The 19307-nt window shown below is 38.0% G+C and overlaps 1 protein-coding gene across 1 annotated transcript in view; it reads right to left on the bottom strand.

Annotated features, from left to right (window-relative positions):
• LOC107596588 (tensin-1-like) overlaps positions 1-19307 on the bottom strand; it is a 188870-nt gene that overhangs the window by 145158 nt on the left and 24405 nt on the right. The window contains exon 2 of the mRNA XM_016287344.1: positions 11446-11560. Within this exon, the coding sequence (XP_016142830.1) occupies positions 11446-11560 (115 nt within the window). The remainder of the gene's footprint in view (positions 1-11445; positions 11561-19307) is intronic.

Genomic DNA, 19307 nt, shown 5'->3' with positions numbered 1-19307 from the left:
TAAAAAAAAAAAAAAAACTTTGTCTTTCTCTTTATTTCTTCCTTCCCTTTCTAGCTTGTACTTATTTGAACAATACCTACAACTTGGTATCACAAGCACTTCCTGTGTCTGTTTGCCTCTTTAAGAAGAATCGCTTTATGTATTCCCCAATTGTAAGTCGCTTTGGATAAAAGCGTCTGCAAAATTACTAAATGTAAATGTATGTTTTTCCACATCTAGTATTGCCAGTCATGTTACTTTTCACAACAGACGCACAAGCGTGCCCCATATGGGCTTCCCAGCACGTTTCTGCGCACACGAGCCCTGAATAAAAGATCAGCACTACCATATTGGGTGTGAAAGTGCATTGTGGGGACCGTACATGGGTTTGCCTTGTTAGGAAGTCAGGTCTTCGTGTATAAACACAGACAGGCAGGAGAGAGAGAGGTAGAGGGTGTGTGAAAGAGATGTAGGGAGAGAAAGAGGATTAGGAGGGGGCTGCTTAATATCTGACACAAGGACTTAAGAATGTTCAGAAAGAGAGAGAGAGAGAGAGAGAGAGAGAGAGAGGGGGAGAGGGGGGGGCATTTCCCATGCTGGCCCTTTGTAATGAGCAGCGGTCCCAGAGGGCTGGGCGGGGCGGGGCTACACAGAGAGCACAATCACAGAGAAAAAAAAAAAAAAAACTTTGTCTTTCTCTTTATTTCTTCCTTCCCTTTCTAGCTTGTACTTATTTGAACAATACCTACAACTTGGTATCACAAGCACTTCCTGTGTCTGTTTGCCTCTTTAAGAAGAATCGCTTTATGTATTCCCCAATTGTAAGTCGCTTTGGATAAAAGCGTCTGCAAAATTACTAAATGTAAATGTATGTTTTTCCACATCTAGTATTGCCAGTCATGTTACTTTTCACAACAGACGCACAAGCGTGCCCCATATGGGCTTCCCAGCACGTTTCTGCGCACACGAGCCCTGAATAAAAGATCAGCACTACCATATTGGGTGTGAAAGTGCATTGTGGGGACCGTACATGGGTTTGCCTTGTTAGGAAGTCAGGTCTTCGTGTATAAACACAGACAGGCAGGAGAGAGAGAGGTAGAGGGTGTGTGAAAGAGATGTAGGGAGAGAAAGAGGATTAGGAGGGGGCTGCTTAATATCTGACACAAGGACTTAAGAATGTTCAGAAAGAGAGAGAGAGAGAGGAGGAGGAGCGGGGTTGGCATTTCCCATGCTGGCCCTTTGTAATGAGCAGCGGTCCCAGAGGGCTGGGCCGTGCCGGGCTACACAGAGAGCACAATCACAGAGTTTCCTCACACACAAACACACTGGACGGCACTCGAGCAAACACACACACTCGGACCACTTCAACATGCTACGGTCATTCTCTCAAACCGAATGGGTCCCCTGAGTGCCGCAGTGTCAAATGAGGGTTTAGCATTACACTCAGCACTTACGACGGAACAAATGTCAAACGCTGGCAATTTTGCTATACTGTGGCAGATAACTGCTTTAAGTTATGCACACTTGAGAGAGACAAAGGAATATATAGTTTAGAGAACATTTTGAAAATCTCTGCTTTTTTGTTTGTTTGTTTTATAATGAAAACCAATGGGGTAAACGTTGTTTTAGGCACCCATGGTCTTCAAATTTCTTCTTTAGATTTTTGCAGATTTTCGATTTGGGGTGAACTATCTCTTTAAGAAGTGGAAATGGATGGATGGATGGATGGATGGATGGATGGATGGATGGATGGATGGATGGGTGGATGGATGGATGGATGGATGGATGGGTGGATGGATGGATGGATGGATGGATGGGTGGATGGATGGATGGATGGATGGATGGGTGGATGGATGGATGGATGGATGGATGGGTGGATGGATGGATGGATGGATGGATGGGTGGATGGATGGATGGATGGATGGATGGGTGGATGGATGGATGGATGGATGGATGGATGGATGGATGGATGGATGGATGGATGGATGGATGGATGGATGGATGGATGGATGGATGGATGGATGGATGGATGGATGGATGGATGGATGGATGGATGGATGGATGGATGGATGGATGGATGGATGTTTTAAAAAGACATTCACAAAATAACTGTAAAATAATAATAATAATAATAAAACTGAAATAATAATCTGTGATGTCATTCACTGAACCATCCAACAATACGCTGTACCACAAGGCTATATAATATATATAAACCACCTGTTCATTAATTTTCCAGCAAAAATGACAAATATTTTGATCATAACAGCCAATGAAAGCACCAAGTACACTGTACTTCCTTTCACCATTCTACAGTTAAACCACAAGGCATCCCACAGTAAACTAACAACAGTATACACAAACACTAGGGTAAATATTGAACTGTGTGCTGTTTTCTGCACTGAACTCACTGTTTTGGGAATCTCTGGCATTATGATTGATAACTATGTTCACTGTGTGCTTTCAGGTCTGTGACATATCAACCTGTCATGTAAGGAGCACAATAACTAAATAAATAGAAGTTTGCCAAATGTATCTAATATTCCAGAGACAATTCCAAAAGTATAACTAAGACAACACAGACACACACACAATACCAAGTACACGAAAAGCCTCAGTGACACCCATTAGAAGCTTATTATTGTTGTGAAATGTGTCTGTGAGTGAAAAATGAGGAAAACTCATGAATTATGCAATCCATCTTTTTAACCTCTATATATTATTTTGCACCCTGTGTGACCCCGTTCTGTCCATTCAGAACACTCCCTATCTACTTATAAGTGTGATTTCAGGTGTTAACTAAGAAACAAACCCCCGTGCAGCTGCTTTAATATCCTGTATGGACGATTTCCCACAATTCCCTCTGATGCTCATCTGGTGTGGATTCCAAGCTTTTCTCCAAGTCTAACTCCACTGCAGTACTGAATCAACATGCTTTCTGAGAGCCACGCTCATGCGCCTGGGAACGCAGGATAAATCATTTGTTGAAACAGCTGCTGAATTCAACACACATTACGGTGGATCACAGCGCTTGTGTAATAGTATAAGAAATTAACAGCATACAGTGGTCACTCTTCAAAGTGTGTGAAGTTTTTATTTTTTTGTGCGGTTGGTGGGCTCTTTTTTGCAATCTAAAAACCGTGAACATGACACAAACTGGATTGCTGCTCAATTTAAAGGCTCATAATGTATATTCTTACACTGTCTCCTAGTGGCAAAAACAAATACTGCATGAGTTTATCTGCAAACAGTTGCAAAGAAACAGATTGTGGACAAAAGATACTGCAGCAAAATATCTAAAAACAGTCTTTTCTCATATATTTGCTGCACAATTTATTATAATGGCTAGTCCATGTCAAATAAAGTAAGGTTGCCCATCAAATTAGTCCCTGAAAATTAGCAAAATAATGCACCACCAATTGTAATATATATTTTGTATTTATAATTATAATATGTATAATAATATAATATCATATTTTTAAGTCTGATTTGACAAGTTGAATATTCTAATAAAAAAATCTGCAATTTTTCATAAGGCAAGAAAGAGCTAGAAGAATAGTTTATAGAATATGCTTTTTTAGAAGATCAGATAATTTTGCTAATTAAGTTTTTATGTGCTATTTAGCTCATATGTATTGCATGCACTATTCATTAAGAACAGAAATTAAGCTTACCAAATATTGAAAAATACTAGAAAATAAAACCAGAAAATACTAATCATTTAACGGGCTTGTGCAACAAAACTACATTTCCAATCATTCTCAGTGGAATTACAAATTGTTTTACACAGATAAAACAATTACACACCTAATGCTCATTATTTGTTCTTTAATGTGCTGTTGTAGAGCTAAAAAAGGCTTGTTGTCTTTGGTAAATTATTACAGATAAGTGTGTGCGCCTGAATCACAATGGCAATGATGGATGGATGAGAAAAAATAAACATTGCGTGATGGACCTGCTGTGGGAAATTTTTAAAGGTGAAGTGTGACATTTCTGAGCCGCCAAACGGAATTGCAATATATTTGTTTAAAACCGGCCCAGCTGTCACAACACTAACTCAGACAATGATGTGAGTGAGTTCTGGTTCTCAAATCTGATGGTTGAGCAGTGCTGATAAACACTAACGAAACTGGGACGTTTCACTGTTTGTATCCCTTCACTTATTTGCCAGTCCATCCCCCCCCCCCAGTATCACCACCTACTGGCACAATATGTCACCTGCAAAAAGTAAAAAAAAAAAACCTTGCACGGACTGGCAAATAAGTGAAGGGATACAAACAGTGAAACGTCCCAGTTTCGTTAGTGTTTATCAGCACTGCTCAACCAAAAAAAAATGTACATTTTCTACTTAAAGTATCTAAACATCCTTCAAATACGATACATTTACTTGAGAAGCAGCACTGCATAATATATTAAGATATTATGTTTTGAAATAATACACCTATTATTTTTGTTTAATTATTTTGAAGAATCGAATACAAGTTAAAAATACTTCAAACAATCTTCCAGTGAAGTAAGACAAAATACACTTATATTCTAGGATTGATAATAAGTCTTAATATCTTAAGCAGCGTTGTTGAATAAATAAGGATAAGCAAAAGAAGCAAAATAATATAAGATATTAAGTTATGTATGCTTAAAAATGCATCAGAATTTAGTTTTTGCTTAAAACAAGAATAAAATGTCTGCTGAAGGAGTAAGAAAAATAAACTTAATTGTAAAGGAACAACAAATTAATTTGTCTTACCCCATTGGTAAATAGTTTCTTGTTTTAAGCAAAACTCACTTAATTGTAATACATTTTCTTGCTTTAAGAATGTTTACATATGAACAAGTGTTCTTGTGAGTCACTGAGTCATTCACTGAAGCGATTCATTTAAACATAGATTCATTTAGGAACAAAACGCCACTACACTCTTAAAAATAAAGGTGCTTCAAAAGGTTCTTCAAGCGATGCCATAGAAGAACCATTTTTGGTTCCACAAAGAAGCATTCAGTCAAAGGTTCTTTAAAGAACCATCTCTTTCTTACCTTTTCATAATCTGAAGAACCTTCTTTTGCCACAAAGAAGCTTTTGTGAAACAGAAAGGTTCTTCAGATGTTAAAGGTTCTTTATGGAACCATTTAGACAAAAAAGGTTCTTCTATGGCATCATGAAGCACCTTTATTTTTAAGAGTGTACTGTGTGTTACTCAGAGACATGCAACAGTTGATTCTGCTTAATTTATTTGGAACTATTTTCATTGGCAGAGCAAAAAATATGCAAAGAAACTGACAACACCGTGTCTAAAATATAAGTTACTCACTATTAATTTCTTGTCTATTGAAAACAGTTCTATAAATTAGGCCAATGCTGTAATCATGCTGTTGTTATGAATATATTAGAACTGAACAGCTGGATCAACGGCATGATTATTTTGCATTCTTAATTCAATTTTGTGTAACAATGTTTTGGAATTCAGATTTGGAAATAATGAGTTTCAAAAAAATCATCTGCAATTACTCTCTGCTAATTTGTTACACTGCCAATGTAAGGTCAAGTCGACAATGCATTGTGGGATACAGCGCAGTGTACTTTGTTGTATATTGCACATTTCAATGAATACCATGAAGTCATCTGGCTTTTCTTTGCAAACAGAAAATCCTAGTAATTCGTGAAGAATAAGTACTTCATACTGCAGAAACAATAAGAGTATTACGTTAGTATGCTATTCCAAACTTAACCAACTAAACACAAGGCACAGAAATTGCACATTTCACCTTTAAAAGACGTGTGCTCCCTTATTTCCTGAACAGACTCTTTTGTGTAAACTGGCTTGGACTTTGTTAGATTGTCTGCTTGCATGTGCTTGCCATGTGTGTACGCGCACACACACACACACAAACACAAATCCAGCGCACCATCAGTCTCTTCAAATGCAGCCTGCACCCCTGAGGGTGATCAGGGGAGATTTTGCATTTCTTTCTTAAAAAGGAAAACAGTCTCAATGTCCAGAGGCAGAGATGGAATGCTAATGAAACCGCAGAAAAGGCTATTTTTACGTACAGGTTTCCCCTTGACATCGTTTCATATCTCTGGGTCACCTCAGCACTCCGCCTGAGGTGTTTATGCTGGCGAGAAGACACGCCAGATCAGTTGATGCCATTGAAAAGCAAACGAGAAACAACAGTGAGTCATGACAGAGTCAGGCGGGCTGCTTTCACTCTTGCAAGGAAACGCATCCAAAACTGAGATCGGCTGGAATGAAAATAATCAGATGAGATCGTGTTACAGGGCAGGGGGCTCGAAAGGGGGGCAAACGGTGCATTCTGTCCTTGTACTGAATGCAGGCCGCCCTTCTCTAGCCAGGGAGGTGCTGTTTGACTTTGCCAAACTTTGGCTGCTGGAGATACAGGTATTGTACTCTGAATACAATATTGTGAATATCATGATGATTTTAATTTAGCCATTCAGACTAAAGTTCAAAACTAGTTAGAATAGTTAAACTTATTAGACTAGTTTCGCAGACATCCTTGTCTATACAGACTCGCAAGCATAATCACACGAAGACTGATTTGGTTAGAGTTGGTTAGTTTAAGTTATTTGGAACTATTTTCATTGGCAGAGCAAAAAATATGCAAAGAAACTGACAACACCGTGTCTAAAATATAAGTTACTCACTATTAATTTCTTGTCTATTGAAAACAGTTCTATAAATTAGGCCAATGCTGTAATCATGCTGTTGTTATGAATATATTAGAACTGAACAGCTGGATCAACGGCATGATTATTTTGCATTCTTAATTCAATTTTGTGTAACAATGTTTTGGAATTCAGATTTGGAAATAATGAGTTTCAAAAAAATCATCTGCAATTACTCTCTGCTAATTTGTTACACTGCCAATGTAAGGTCAAGTCGACAATGCATTGTGGGATACAGCGCAGTGTACTTTGTTGTATATTGCACATTTCAATGAATACCATGAAGTCATCTGGCTTTTCTTTGCAAACAGAAAATCCTAGTAATTCGTGAAGAATAAGTACTTCATACTGCAGAAACAATAAGAGTATTACGTTAGTATGCTATTCCAAACTTAACCAACTAAACACAAGGCACAGAAATTGCACATTTCACCTTTAAAAGACGTGTGCTCCCTTATTTCCTGAACAGACTCTTTTGTGTAAACTGGCTTGGACTTTGTTAGATTGTCTGCTTGCATGTGTTTGCCATGTGTGTACGCGCACACACACACACACAAACACAAATCCAGCACACCATCAGTCTCTTCAAAAGCAGCCTGCACCCCTGAGGGTGATCAGGGGAGATTTTGCATTTCTTTCTTAAAAAGGAAAACAGTCTCAATGTCCAGAGGCAGAGATGGAATGCTAATGAAACCGCAGAAAAGGCTATTTTTACGTACAGGTTTCCCCTTGACATCGTTTCATATCTCTGGGTCACCTCAGCACTCCGCCTGAGGTGTTTATGCTGGCGAGAAGACACGCCAGATCAGTTGATGCCATTGAAAAGCAAACGAGAAACAACAGTGAGTCATGACAGAGTCAGGCGGGCTGCTTTCACTCTTGCAAGGAAACGCATCCAAAACTGAGATCGGCTGGAATGAAAATAATCAGATGAGATCGTGTTACAGGGCAGGGGGCTCGAAAGGGGGGCAAACGGTGCATTCTGTCCTTGTACTGAATGCAGGCCGCCCTTCTCTAGCCAGGGAGGTGCTGTTTGACTTTGCCAAACTTTGGCTGCTGGAGATACAGGTATTGTACTCTGAATACAATATTGTGAATATCATGATGATTTTAATTTAGCCATTCAGACTAAAGTTCAAAACTAGTTAGAATAGTTAAACTTATTAGACTAGTTTCGCAGACATCCTTGTCTATACAGACTCGCAAGCATAATCACACGAAGACTGATTTGGTTAGTTTAAGTGAGTTAATCTGAGTGTTTCAGACACCTGCAATAAACTGATTCATAACTGAGTCAATGATTCATTTGCAGCATCATTCAGAAACATATTAGTGAAAATATATGTATGATGTAAGTAAATATTACTATATGTTGTTTTATATGAATAGTTGAATAATGAATAATTATGAAAAAAAAAAACTATAATTAAATGTTAAAAGATTTAAATGTTTTTGTGTCTGTTTTTGCATGTGACATACTGTGCCAGTAGGTGGTGATACTGGAGGGTGGGGGGTTTCTATATGATACCAAGATCTATGACCCTTAAATCCACATTTGAACAGAATATCTTATATTTTCCTGACAAATTTTGTATTCGTTTTTTTTTATACTAAAGCAAGGATTTGGTTGTAGAAATAATCATTATTTTACTATACTAATATACAAATCATCACTATATCACATTATTATTTTGCTGATCGTGAGATTCATTTAAACATTATGCAATATACAATAAATGTGTCTTTCTGATAAAATCTGAAAAGAATCCATATTTGTTGTGCTAATATTCACCCACTTAAATGTACTTAATACACATTGTTTGATACAGTTTCATTATTTTAAAGGGATACTCCACCCAAAACTGAACACTCTGTCATTATTAACTCAACCTCATGTCATTCCAAACCTACATGACTTTCTGTCTTCTGTGGAACACAAAGAAAGATATTTTGAAGCAAGTTGGTAACCAAACAGTTTCCATCGCCACTGACTTCCATTATATTTTTGACCATACAATAGAAGTCAATGGGAGCTGAAACTCACCAACATTCTTATAAATATCTTCTTTTATGTTCCACAGAAGAAAATCATACAGGTTTCAAACGACATGAGGGTGCGTTAATGATGACAGATGCCTATAGAAACGGCCCTGGTGATGACTTCACTTTTGGCGGGAATCCTGGCTCTAGTGCAGAAACGTCAGGCGTAAACCATGCTTTAACTTCTAGACCTCCCATGATGGAAGCTGACATTCCATTCCGGCTGAATCTTCACCACAGCAGGACTCAAATCAGGTGAATATCCCCCCAACCATCCTGCCATAATGGGAACCTTGTGTTGCTTTTTCACTCTCTGAAGTCACACAGGAGGTGATGTAATTTCCAGCGGCCATTGCAGGCTTTCTGCGGTACAAGCCCTGTCTGTAACGCTGTAACACATTCTCTCTCAGTGACCCAATCGGGTTAATGACTATGTTTCATTAGAGGGACAGACTGACTGGTCGGTGGGAGCAGCTGCCACCCCTCACAAACATCTCAACCTTTATCCATTAGCTCTCATCAGATGCTGGGACGGGCAGTGGAAGACACCCCCCAGGCGGTCCACCCTCCCCTGGACTGACCTCTGCAGATGAGCCCCTCATTGTTTACAGTCTGCTTGCACACGCCACAGTGCTTCCCCTTCTTGAACGTCTTCAGCCGGAAGGTGTGGGAGTGGACGGCTTCAAACTCTTCAGGCTGCAGTGGAAAAGAAACAAGGGATATTATAGAGACACGATAAGGACTCTTACAACTACAGCAAGACGATCCAAAAAATAAAAAGAATATTATCTTGATCAACCAAAGGAACCATCATTTCAAACAAACCACCAATGAAATCTAATGCAAGAATTAAAATACAGTAAAAATCTACTTCAGTATAAATTGCAAAGATATTATTTAAACTGAACTGAGCTGGATGTTGACATCACTGAATTCAATGATGAACTGTCTTTAACTGAAAAATGAGTGTTTACTATTGTCATTTTGCATTATGGACACTATTTTCCTAATTAATGCTGTTCAGTTGCTTTGTCACAATCTGTATTGTTAAAAGCGCTATATAAATAAAGGTGACTTGACTTGACTTGACTAACTCTAACCATTCAGCAGAAGAACATGGTCAAGTTTGAGTAATTCATCAATGGATAGGACAAAACAAGGAGATACAGTTCCTGTCTGTCAATGGAAGATCATTTATACTTAATTATAGAAAAGACTTTTGTGCAGACTGACAAAAATAAAGGTACTATCAAATGCATCGTGATGACCAGGGCCGTTTCTGACCATTTCAACAAGATCCTTATTGATCCATGTTGGTATTTTTAAATAATACTAATCTCAAGATGTATTAAGTGAAAAATAAATATACAATAAAAACATTAGGCCATGTCTGCATTACATTGTTTTGTTTTCTGGATTAAATACATTTAAGTAAATGAATACATTACGAAAAAATGTATTACATAATTTCATTACATAAATTTGAACCGTTTAATCAGATCTTGCGGCTTAATTATGTAAACAAAATAAAGGTTTTAATGACATCCCCAGTATGTTTGAAACATATTAGAGTATAATTCAATTAAAAAAACTAGTGATTCATGCAATTAATTAAAATAATGATATGCTATTCAGAATATTTCATAGGAGACCAAGATCTATGACCCTTAAATCCACATTTGAACAGAATATCTTATATTTTCCTGACAAATTTTGTATTCGTTTTTTTTTATACTAAAGCAAGGATTTGGTTGTAGAAATAATCATTATTTTACTATACTAATATACAAATCATCACTATATCACATTATTATTTTGCTGATCGTGAGATTCATTTAAACATTATGCAATATACAATAAATGTGTCTTTCTGATAAAATCTGAAAAGAATCCATATTTGTTGTGCTAATATTCACCCACTTAAATGTACTTAATACACATTGTTTGATACAGTTTCATTATTTTAAAGGGATACTCCACCCAAAACTGAACACTCTGTCATTATTAACTCAACCTCATGTCATTCCAAACCTACATGACTTTCTGTCTTCTGTGGAACACAAAGAAAGATATTTTGAAGCAAGTTGGTAACCAAACAGTTTCCATCGCCACTGACTTCCATTATATTTTTGACCATACAATAGAAGTCAATGGGAGCTGAAACTCACCAACATTCTTATAAATATCTTCTTTTATGTTCCACAGAAGAAAATCATACAGGTTTCAAACGACATGAGGGTGCGTTAATGATGACAGATGCCTATAGAAACGGCCCTGGTGATGACTTCACTTTTGGCGGGAATCCTGGCTCTAGTGCAGAAACGTCAGGCGTAAACCATGCTTTAACTTCTAGACCTCCCATGATGGAAGCTGACATTCCATTCCGGCTGAATCTTCACCACAGCAGGACTCAAATCAGGTGAATATCCCCCAACCATCCTGCCATAATGGGAACCTTGTGTTGCTTTTTCACTCTCTGAAGTCACACAGGAGGTGATGTAATTTCCAGCGGCCATTGCAGGCTTTCTGCGGTACAAGCCCTGTCTGTAACGCTGTAACACATTCTCTCTCAGTGACCCAATCGGGTTAATGACTATGTTTCATTAGAGGGACAGACTGACTGGTCAGTGGGAGCAGCTGCCACCCCTCACAAACATCTCAACCTTTATCCATTAGCTCTCATCAGATGCTGGGACGGGCAGTGGAAGACACCCCCCAGGCGGTCCACCCTCCCCTGGACTGACCTCTGCAGATGAGCCCCTCATTGTTTACAGTCTGCTTGCACACGCCACAGTGCTTCCCCTTCTTGAACGTCTTCAGCCGGAAGGTGTGGGAGTGGACGGCTTCAAACTCTTCAGGCTGCAGTGGAAAAGAAACAAGGGATATTATAGAGACACGATAAGGACTCTTACAACTACAGCAAGACGATCCAAAAAATAAAAAGAATATTATCTTGATCAACCAAAGGAACCATCATTTCAAACAAACCACCAATGAAATCTAATGCAAGAATTAAAATACAGTAAAAATCTACTTCAGTATAATCAAGTCATGTTTTCCACACTACATAAACACGAGAGAATAATACTGAATATTTTGAAGCAATATAACAATATAATTGAGCAATATGCAGCAATCTAAACAACAACATACTAATAAACAGCAACATTTACCTGATTATGTTTTCAGTGCACATTGTAATATATGAAAAATAGTCATGACACAAAACAAAACACTGAATCAAAGTTTTGAACCAATTAACCAAAATGGACAGTTTGAACCAATAGTTAAAATTAAATTATTATTATTATTATTAAAACAATTTGTCTTAAAAAATACTTTCCTATGAACATTAATGGTGTGCAACTGAATTCCCTGCAGTTTCATCAGATTTGAGCACCATGTAGGTGGCTCTTCCCTACGGCTGCCAGTCTAGCTTGGCAGGGATCTGATATGCCACGTGTCTCATATATTGAGATGCTGACGGAGCAGCATAGAGAGGAGAGCAAAGTTCAGCTGGCACCGAAACTGGCCAGTGTTTTCTGACATTTGGACAAACAAACTCCCAAGTGTCTTCATTCTGTAATGTTTGCCTGACTGAGCAACAGTAACTAAGGGGCCGGAGCCTTGCAGACATTAATTGCTGCATGAGAAAATTCCATGTAGTAGATCAGAACTATTGTATATGGAGGAAATGACTGTACAAGACAGACCTCCTCGATGCACTAATGTAAGCCGACATCTGGATTTATAGACTGAGACTAGTTCAAGAAATCCTAGTCTAATTCTCAAAGGTTTGACGCCACCGTAAACAAGACATCTACTGAATCTGTACCAGCTCTATAAACATTATAATGCCAGATAATCTCAATTCTGTAACATTTTTATCGTCTTTATGATCCTCAATGGAAAGCAATGCTGTAGTCACGCTTGAGGGTTAATTTCTTGCAGTCTTCTCCCAAGAGATGCTCTGGACAACCGAACAAAGATGATTTATCTGAAGAATGAAACTCCATGGGACGGTGTGACATTGACGGCTATGTGCCAACAATGACATGGTCTCATTTCTATTCCTCCGTCAGGACGCGCCTCGGCACCAACTTAATGTGATTAGACTAATCTAATTAGCCAGAAACAATCAATGCACCGGGCAGGAGCCCCAGTCTGAGATCCGTGAGTCTTTAACAGATACTGGAAGATACCATCACAATCTACACATACAGATACTATACAGACTGCAGTCTGTCAACTGCTTGTATGTACAGCTCAGTTTTAAATTAAAACAACTATTAAAGACAATGTTCACCCAATGTTCATCATTTACTCACCCTCATGTTGTTTTAAATCTGCACGTTGTTTCTATTGATTTTGTGGAAAACCAAAGGGGAATTTTTGAAAAATGTTCACTTTCAAGAACTAAAAATCAGCATAACAGCGCCATAGTAATCCATATGATTAGTTTGTTATATGCCTAAACTTCTGCAACCATACAGTCCTGAAATCTCAATACTACAGACTGACACTGATGCTGGAAGAGAAACAATTCTCAAATAAAAAATAAAAAAATCACACCAAATATAATACAAAATGTATGAAGAAGAACATAATGAAAAAGAAACTGTATCATAAGCTACGAGGTGGAAAAAATGAACTGTGTTAGCAAAGAGCTGCGTAGGAGAGGAACTATTTCTCCATCCACTCCTCTGAACACTGGATTCAAAAGGAAAGACAGAACCGTCCAGTAGTGAAATATTTATCTGCTTATACATAAAAAGAAAAAAGAAAGAAAAATAAAGAAATAAATGTTGTTGTTGTTGTTTTTGTAAATAATAATCTTATTATTTTTATTTATTAACAATTACTTAATAATATTATTAACAATTAATAATAATAACAACGCATTATGTTCTATAACTGTTAATAAATGAAAAAATAAAACAATACTAATAATACTAATACCACTACTACTAATTATAATAAATAGTAATAATAATATCTATCAGTTACTGTATGTTAATAATGATTTTTTAAATGTTAAATAGCCCACCATAAATGTGTTTATAAAAAAAAAACACTTTCCACTCAATAGTACTGGCAGACATACATACATACACACATACACACACACACACACACACACATTTCTTTATTTACCCTAAAAAAAAATGGAAGTGAAATGTGACAACATGCCCCGTAGGTGGAACAGATTGTAACATCTGAGGGGCACGTTGTAACTTGACCATATGGACAGCTTAAAATCTTATCTGATCGAATGAAAAAAATTATACAAGACAAACTAAAATATTTTGTTAATAAAATAAAAAAATAAATAATAATGTATATATATATATATATACACACACACACACACAGTGGTGTGAAAAGGTTTTTGCCCCCTTCCTGGTTTTTTAAATTTTTTGCATATTTGTCACACTTAAAAGTTTCAGATCATCAAACAAATCTTTAAATTACACAAAGATAATGCAAGGAAATGCAAAATGCAGTTTTTCTTAAAAACTGCATTTTGTATTTACTTGCATTATCTTTGTGTAATATAAAAATGTGTTTGATGATCTAAATCTTTTAAGTGTGACAAATATGCAAAAAAAAATTTAAACTGGAAGGGGGCAAAAACCTTTCACACCACTGTATATACACATAAAATATATATATTTCTTGTTGTTGTTTTTTTACTAGTATAGGACAGTATAGAAGTGACAGGAAGCTATGTGGGAGAGAGAGGGTGGCAGGATCAGGAAAGGTCCTCGAGCCAGGATTCGAATTCGGGACGCCCGTAGCGCAATGGTACAATATGTCATCGCACTGCCCTCAAGGCTATCGGTGCCGACTTACTGGTATCAATATTTAAAATATTAGCCTCTACAATACTTGGTACTGTATTGAAGGGAAAATTCACTAATAATCTCCCCCTCTACTGAAGCACTCAAATGATGTGCCATCAACAATGGTCAATTTCAATGCAGCACGTCAATGCAACAAATGATATGAAGAAAAAATGATTTGGAACAATCTGAGGGTGAGTAAATAATGCCAAAATGTTCACTTTGGGTGAACTAATCTGAAATCAAAACACTTTTTTTACCTGAATGCAAAACACTTTCTCACATTGCCACATTTTGCACATTCTGAACATGCATTTGTACATAAACTGATTGAGCCACGGGACACGTAAAAAGAGAGCGCAAAAGGCCAGACAGGAAAATGTCTCAATCTGAATTCGTGAGAGCAGATAATGAGACTAGTCTGCGCTCCTGACAGTGAGACAGGACACTGTGAGCTTTTATTCACACAACTACAGGAGGCTGAACTGAATTAGACTGAGAAACAGTGACAGAAAGAACCTTGGCCCACAAACATAACACACTCCTCTACTGATACTCCCTTGTTTACTCTGAAAATACATACGTAAACATTCCCCCAAAACAATACGGCCAAGCTCCGCTATTATGCAATTGTTTCAGGACAATGAGGGTGCTCTGGAATATGGCTTATTGTTGAGGAACGTTGTGGCTGGGGATGCAGGAATCATGGGGAGGGCTGGCTAACCTTCCACAGTCTATTGAAACACATGGGGTTACGAATTACCCAATCCCATCACCCCAAACACTGCCAGCCTTTCAAATGGCCCATCTCACTCTCTCAGATGGGCACAAAGGCCGAGCCCCCGAAGCAGGGCACACATCATCTCCCATGGTCTGCGTAAATGTATACACAGCCCCCTCGCCGAGACGCTAAGCCCCTGGGAAAGGCACTCAGCCTCATTCAGACGACCAATCCATACAGCAGACAATACAGCCTCTCACCCCAGAGAGAGGAAGAGGTGGGGCGGATCACCACGCAGACGGAGCAGGGCATGATGGGCTCCAGACAGCAGTGTGCAGACCAGTCTTTGTGACTGATTAAGAGTTTCAGAGGAGAAGCAACAGGTGATCAGACACTGATAGCTCTGTCTATAGGGCCATATCACTAAATAAACTTTTAATATTTTTCAGCCTTTCAAATCTGTTAATATTTTTTAAGTGAAACTAAATCTGCAAGTACAAAGACAAAATGCACATAAAATACACATAAAAACAACCCTGAAAAGCCAATATACACTATATGTACATATATGCAGGGTGCGATTTGCCGGAGGAATGGGGGGGATTGCCCCCCCTCTGGTCTATGCATCCCTGCCTGTGCTGAATTACTTTTATCCCCGGTGGGGATAAAAACATCCCACAAACCCGCTCTGACGTCCCGATCTAAAGCAAATGATTCGCGATACACGCTTTGAAGTCCCGATCTGAATCAAATGATTTGTGATATGCGATCCGATTGGAGCGCTTCAAAATCATTTTGCAAAATCATTTAGCGACACAATGGTTTAACTGATTCGGAGTTTCAAAAAGCTCCATTGTGTTCTTTGCTTGCTTTCTCTATATAATTTATTCGTTGTTTGAATAACCGTGGAAATGAAATCATTACAATTAATAGCCCTAACGTAGGCCTACAATGTTTTTATTAAACTGTGATCACGTTAAATACAGTTTCCGTCATATTAAAAACATTTCATAAAAATGTTCAAAAGCATCCCCCCCTCTGTTTTTTTCACAAATCGCACCCTGCATATATGTAATCGGTAAACCTCCAGATCCTCCCGTCAACCCTATTGACAACTGCACTCCATTGGTTTGAATCTTACCTCTCAGATAGGTCCTTCAAGGTATCTTGGAGGGTTGAGGTGTCCAAATCACAACATCTAGCTAATGGGATGACTCAGGGCTCAGTTATTGCACCGCTTCTCTTCTCTGTCTACATGGCATCACAATGGGTTCTGTCTTTCAGAAACATAGCTTTTCATATCACTGCTATGCTGATGACATACAACTCTACCTCTCATTCTATCCTGATGATCCGATGATAGCTGCTCGCATCGCAGCGTGTCTAACAGGCATTTCTTGCTGGATGAAGGACCATCACCTTCAACTCAACCTTGCCAAGACAGAACTGCTTGTGGTTTCAGCAAAACCATCACTTCATCACAATTTCACCATCCAGTTAGGCACATCAACCATAACTCCTTCAAGGACAGCCAGGAACCTTGGAGTTGTGATTGGTGATCAGCTGAAGTTCTCAGACCACATTGCTAAAACTGCCCTGTCCTGCAGATTTGCTTTATACAACATTAGGAAGATCTGGCCCTTTCTTTCGGAACATGCAACACAACTCCTTGTTCAAGCTCTTGTTCTGTCCAAGCTGGACTATTGCAATGCTCTCTTGACAGGTCTTCCAAATTAGAACTCTATCAAAACTCTACATTCTAATCCAGAATGTGGCTGCAAGATTAGTCTTTAACGAGCCAAAAAGAATGCATGTCACACCAAGAATGAACAAGAATGCATTGTTCATCAACTTGGACTGGCTACCAATATCTATCAATCTATAGACAGTACATACAGTGTGTGTGTGTATATATATATATATACACATTATATATATATATATATATATATATATATATTAGTGCTGTCAATCGATTAAAAAAAATTAACGAATTAATCGCATTTTTCTGAAATTAATCGATTAATCGTGATTAATCCCACCTAACATTAAAGGTGCAGTAGGAGATCTTGGAAAATGCTAACTTTAGCCTGATAGCACTGAAAGCGTACGTCCCACCCTCCCTGCATTTGCTGCCCCAAAGCCATGCAACTCACCTCATCTTAATATACTTTTATATTGCAATAACTCCACATTCAATCTTCAAATTAATGTAAAAACAACAAAGAAAACATATTTTTTAATATTTTTTAATGGCATCTTTTTTTATGACTAAAGGCCAGTATCAATGATACCAATACTAATTTCTCTATAAAATTGCCCCCCCAATATTTAACCATTGACTATAGCCATTCAACATTACAGTATAATTGAGAGCTTTTTATTAGACTTACTAACTTAGTTGAACTTAAAACAATCTTCACATAAACCCATTATAATAAATGTCATTTTTACCTGTGCCCTTCAGCAGAAATATACAGAAATTTAAATTGTCAACAAACACTGAATTCTAAATTAAATATAGATGAATCCTTAAAGCTATAAAAGTTCTTTTTTTTCTTTTGTCCACTGATTAATAGACATCACCGCAGCTGGATATTAGGTTGTTTTGGCTGTTATTTCTTTAAGAGCTGCTGCTGCTGAACGTGATGCGGATCTGACATGCATCATATTTTCTCTCAACTCTTTTTACCTTTCCAGACCCACTTCAGGTCTTAAAGTCTCTATTAATGAGCTGACGAGTTAAATTGGGTGTATTAGATGAGTGAGACAGTGCTGGGCTGCTCCAGGACAGTTTACGACATTGCATGCACGTAGTTTATTTTGCACTTTGATATGAAAGGACCCATGCTACAGCGCGCGCCGGCGCCTTTGTGCGTCCAATTGAAGAGCACGTGCTGCGAGCACAATATCGTTTCTGCGCTCACTTGACTTGCGCCTGGCACTGAAGTGAACATGAAACGTCTCCCGTTCTCAGTCGTTCTGCGACTGAATAAATGCACTTCTTGTCAAGAGAAAAAGTGACAGAAGCAGCAGTTGTGAGTGGGGTGGCCAACCCTAGCCACACCCCTGCGTTAATTGCATTAAATATTTTTTTACTCGTTAAACTGAAAAAATTAATCGCCTGCATTAACGCGCTAATTTTGACACCACTAAAATATATATACACAGTATATTAGGGCTGCACGATAAATGTGGCAATGTGAGAAAGTGTTTTGCATTCAGGTAAAAAAAGTGTTTTGATTTCAGAATCAAAATCGCGACTGTCATGCGTATCTTTCAGTGAAGCACAGTTCTGTGATCTGCAGTAAATCACCATCCAAAGGCCAGAGTTCAGACGGCGCTCTCGTGACGGCTCCAAATACGCCTCGCAGAAGAAACCCAGGAAATGCCTATAGTGGTAGCTGGATAAACAGAAGATTTAACTGCTTTTATTGTTTCAACGTGACTAATAAACACACGATTATGACAATATATGAGTTATTATTAACAAATATTTATATAACAGAGTTATTATTATTATCATTTTCATAAAAAAAAGTATATTTATAATGCAATGCCTTTATCACTGCTTAGAATACTATGAAATATGCTGCGTGCCTTATTCTGTGTAAAAAGCCACATCATCTCAGAGAAGGATTTATTTCAAACACTCGACTGACGTTATAAAGTGAGTTTGTAGTAAAAATAAGTTATTAAATGTGGTATTTTCACATGCTTTCAGATGGAGCAGCATTTACTACACAGAGCCGTAGTTCACTGAGAAGCTATGCAAACAGCTGTCATTATCGCGAACAATTTCTTCGATTTCATAATCGTGCAATAAAATAGTCTGCGATTTTTTTGCATAACTTGTCAGTGAACTACGGCTATGTGTAGTAAATGCTACTCCATCTGAAAGCATGTGATGCTGATTTACTGCTGATTACAGAACTGACTTTACTAACAAAATGCGCATGACAAATCGCATTCGATTAATCGTGCAGCCCTAATATATATATATATATACACACACACACACACACACACACACACACACACA

Source organism: Sinocyclocheilus grahami, unplaced genomic scaffold (genome assembly GCF_001515645.1).
Source record: "Sinocyclocheilus grahami isolate Dianchi unplaced genomic scaffold, SAMN03320097.WGS_v1.1 scaffold221.1, whole genome shotgun sequence".
Lineage (NCBI taxonomy): Eukaryota > Metazoa > Chordata > Actinopteri > Cypriniformes > Cyprinidae > Sinocyclocheilus > Sinocyclocheilus grahami.
The sequence above is the reverse complement of the archived record's forward strand: the minus strand, read 5'-3'. Positions and strand labels throughout refer to the sequence as shown.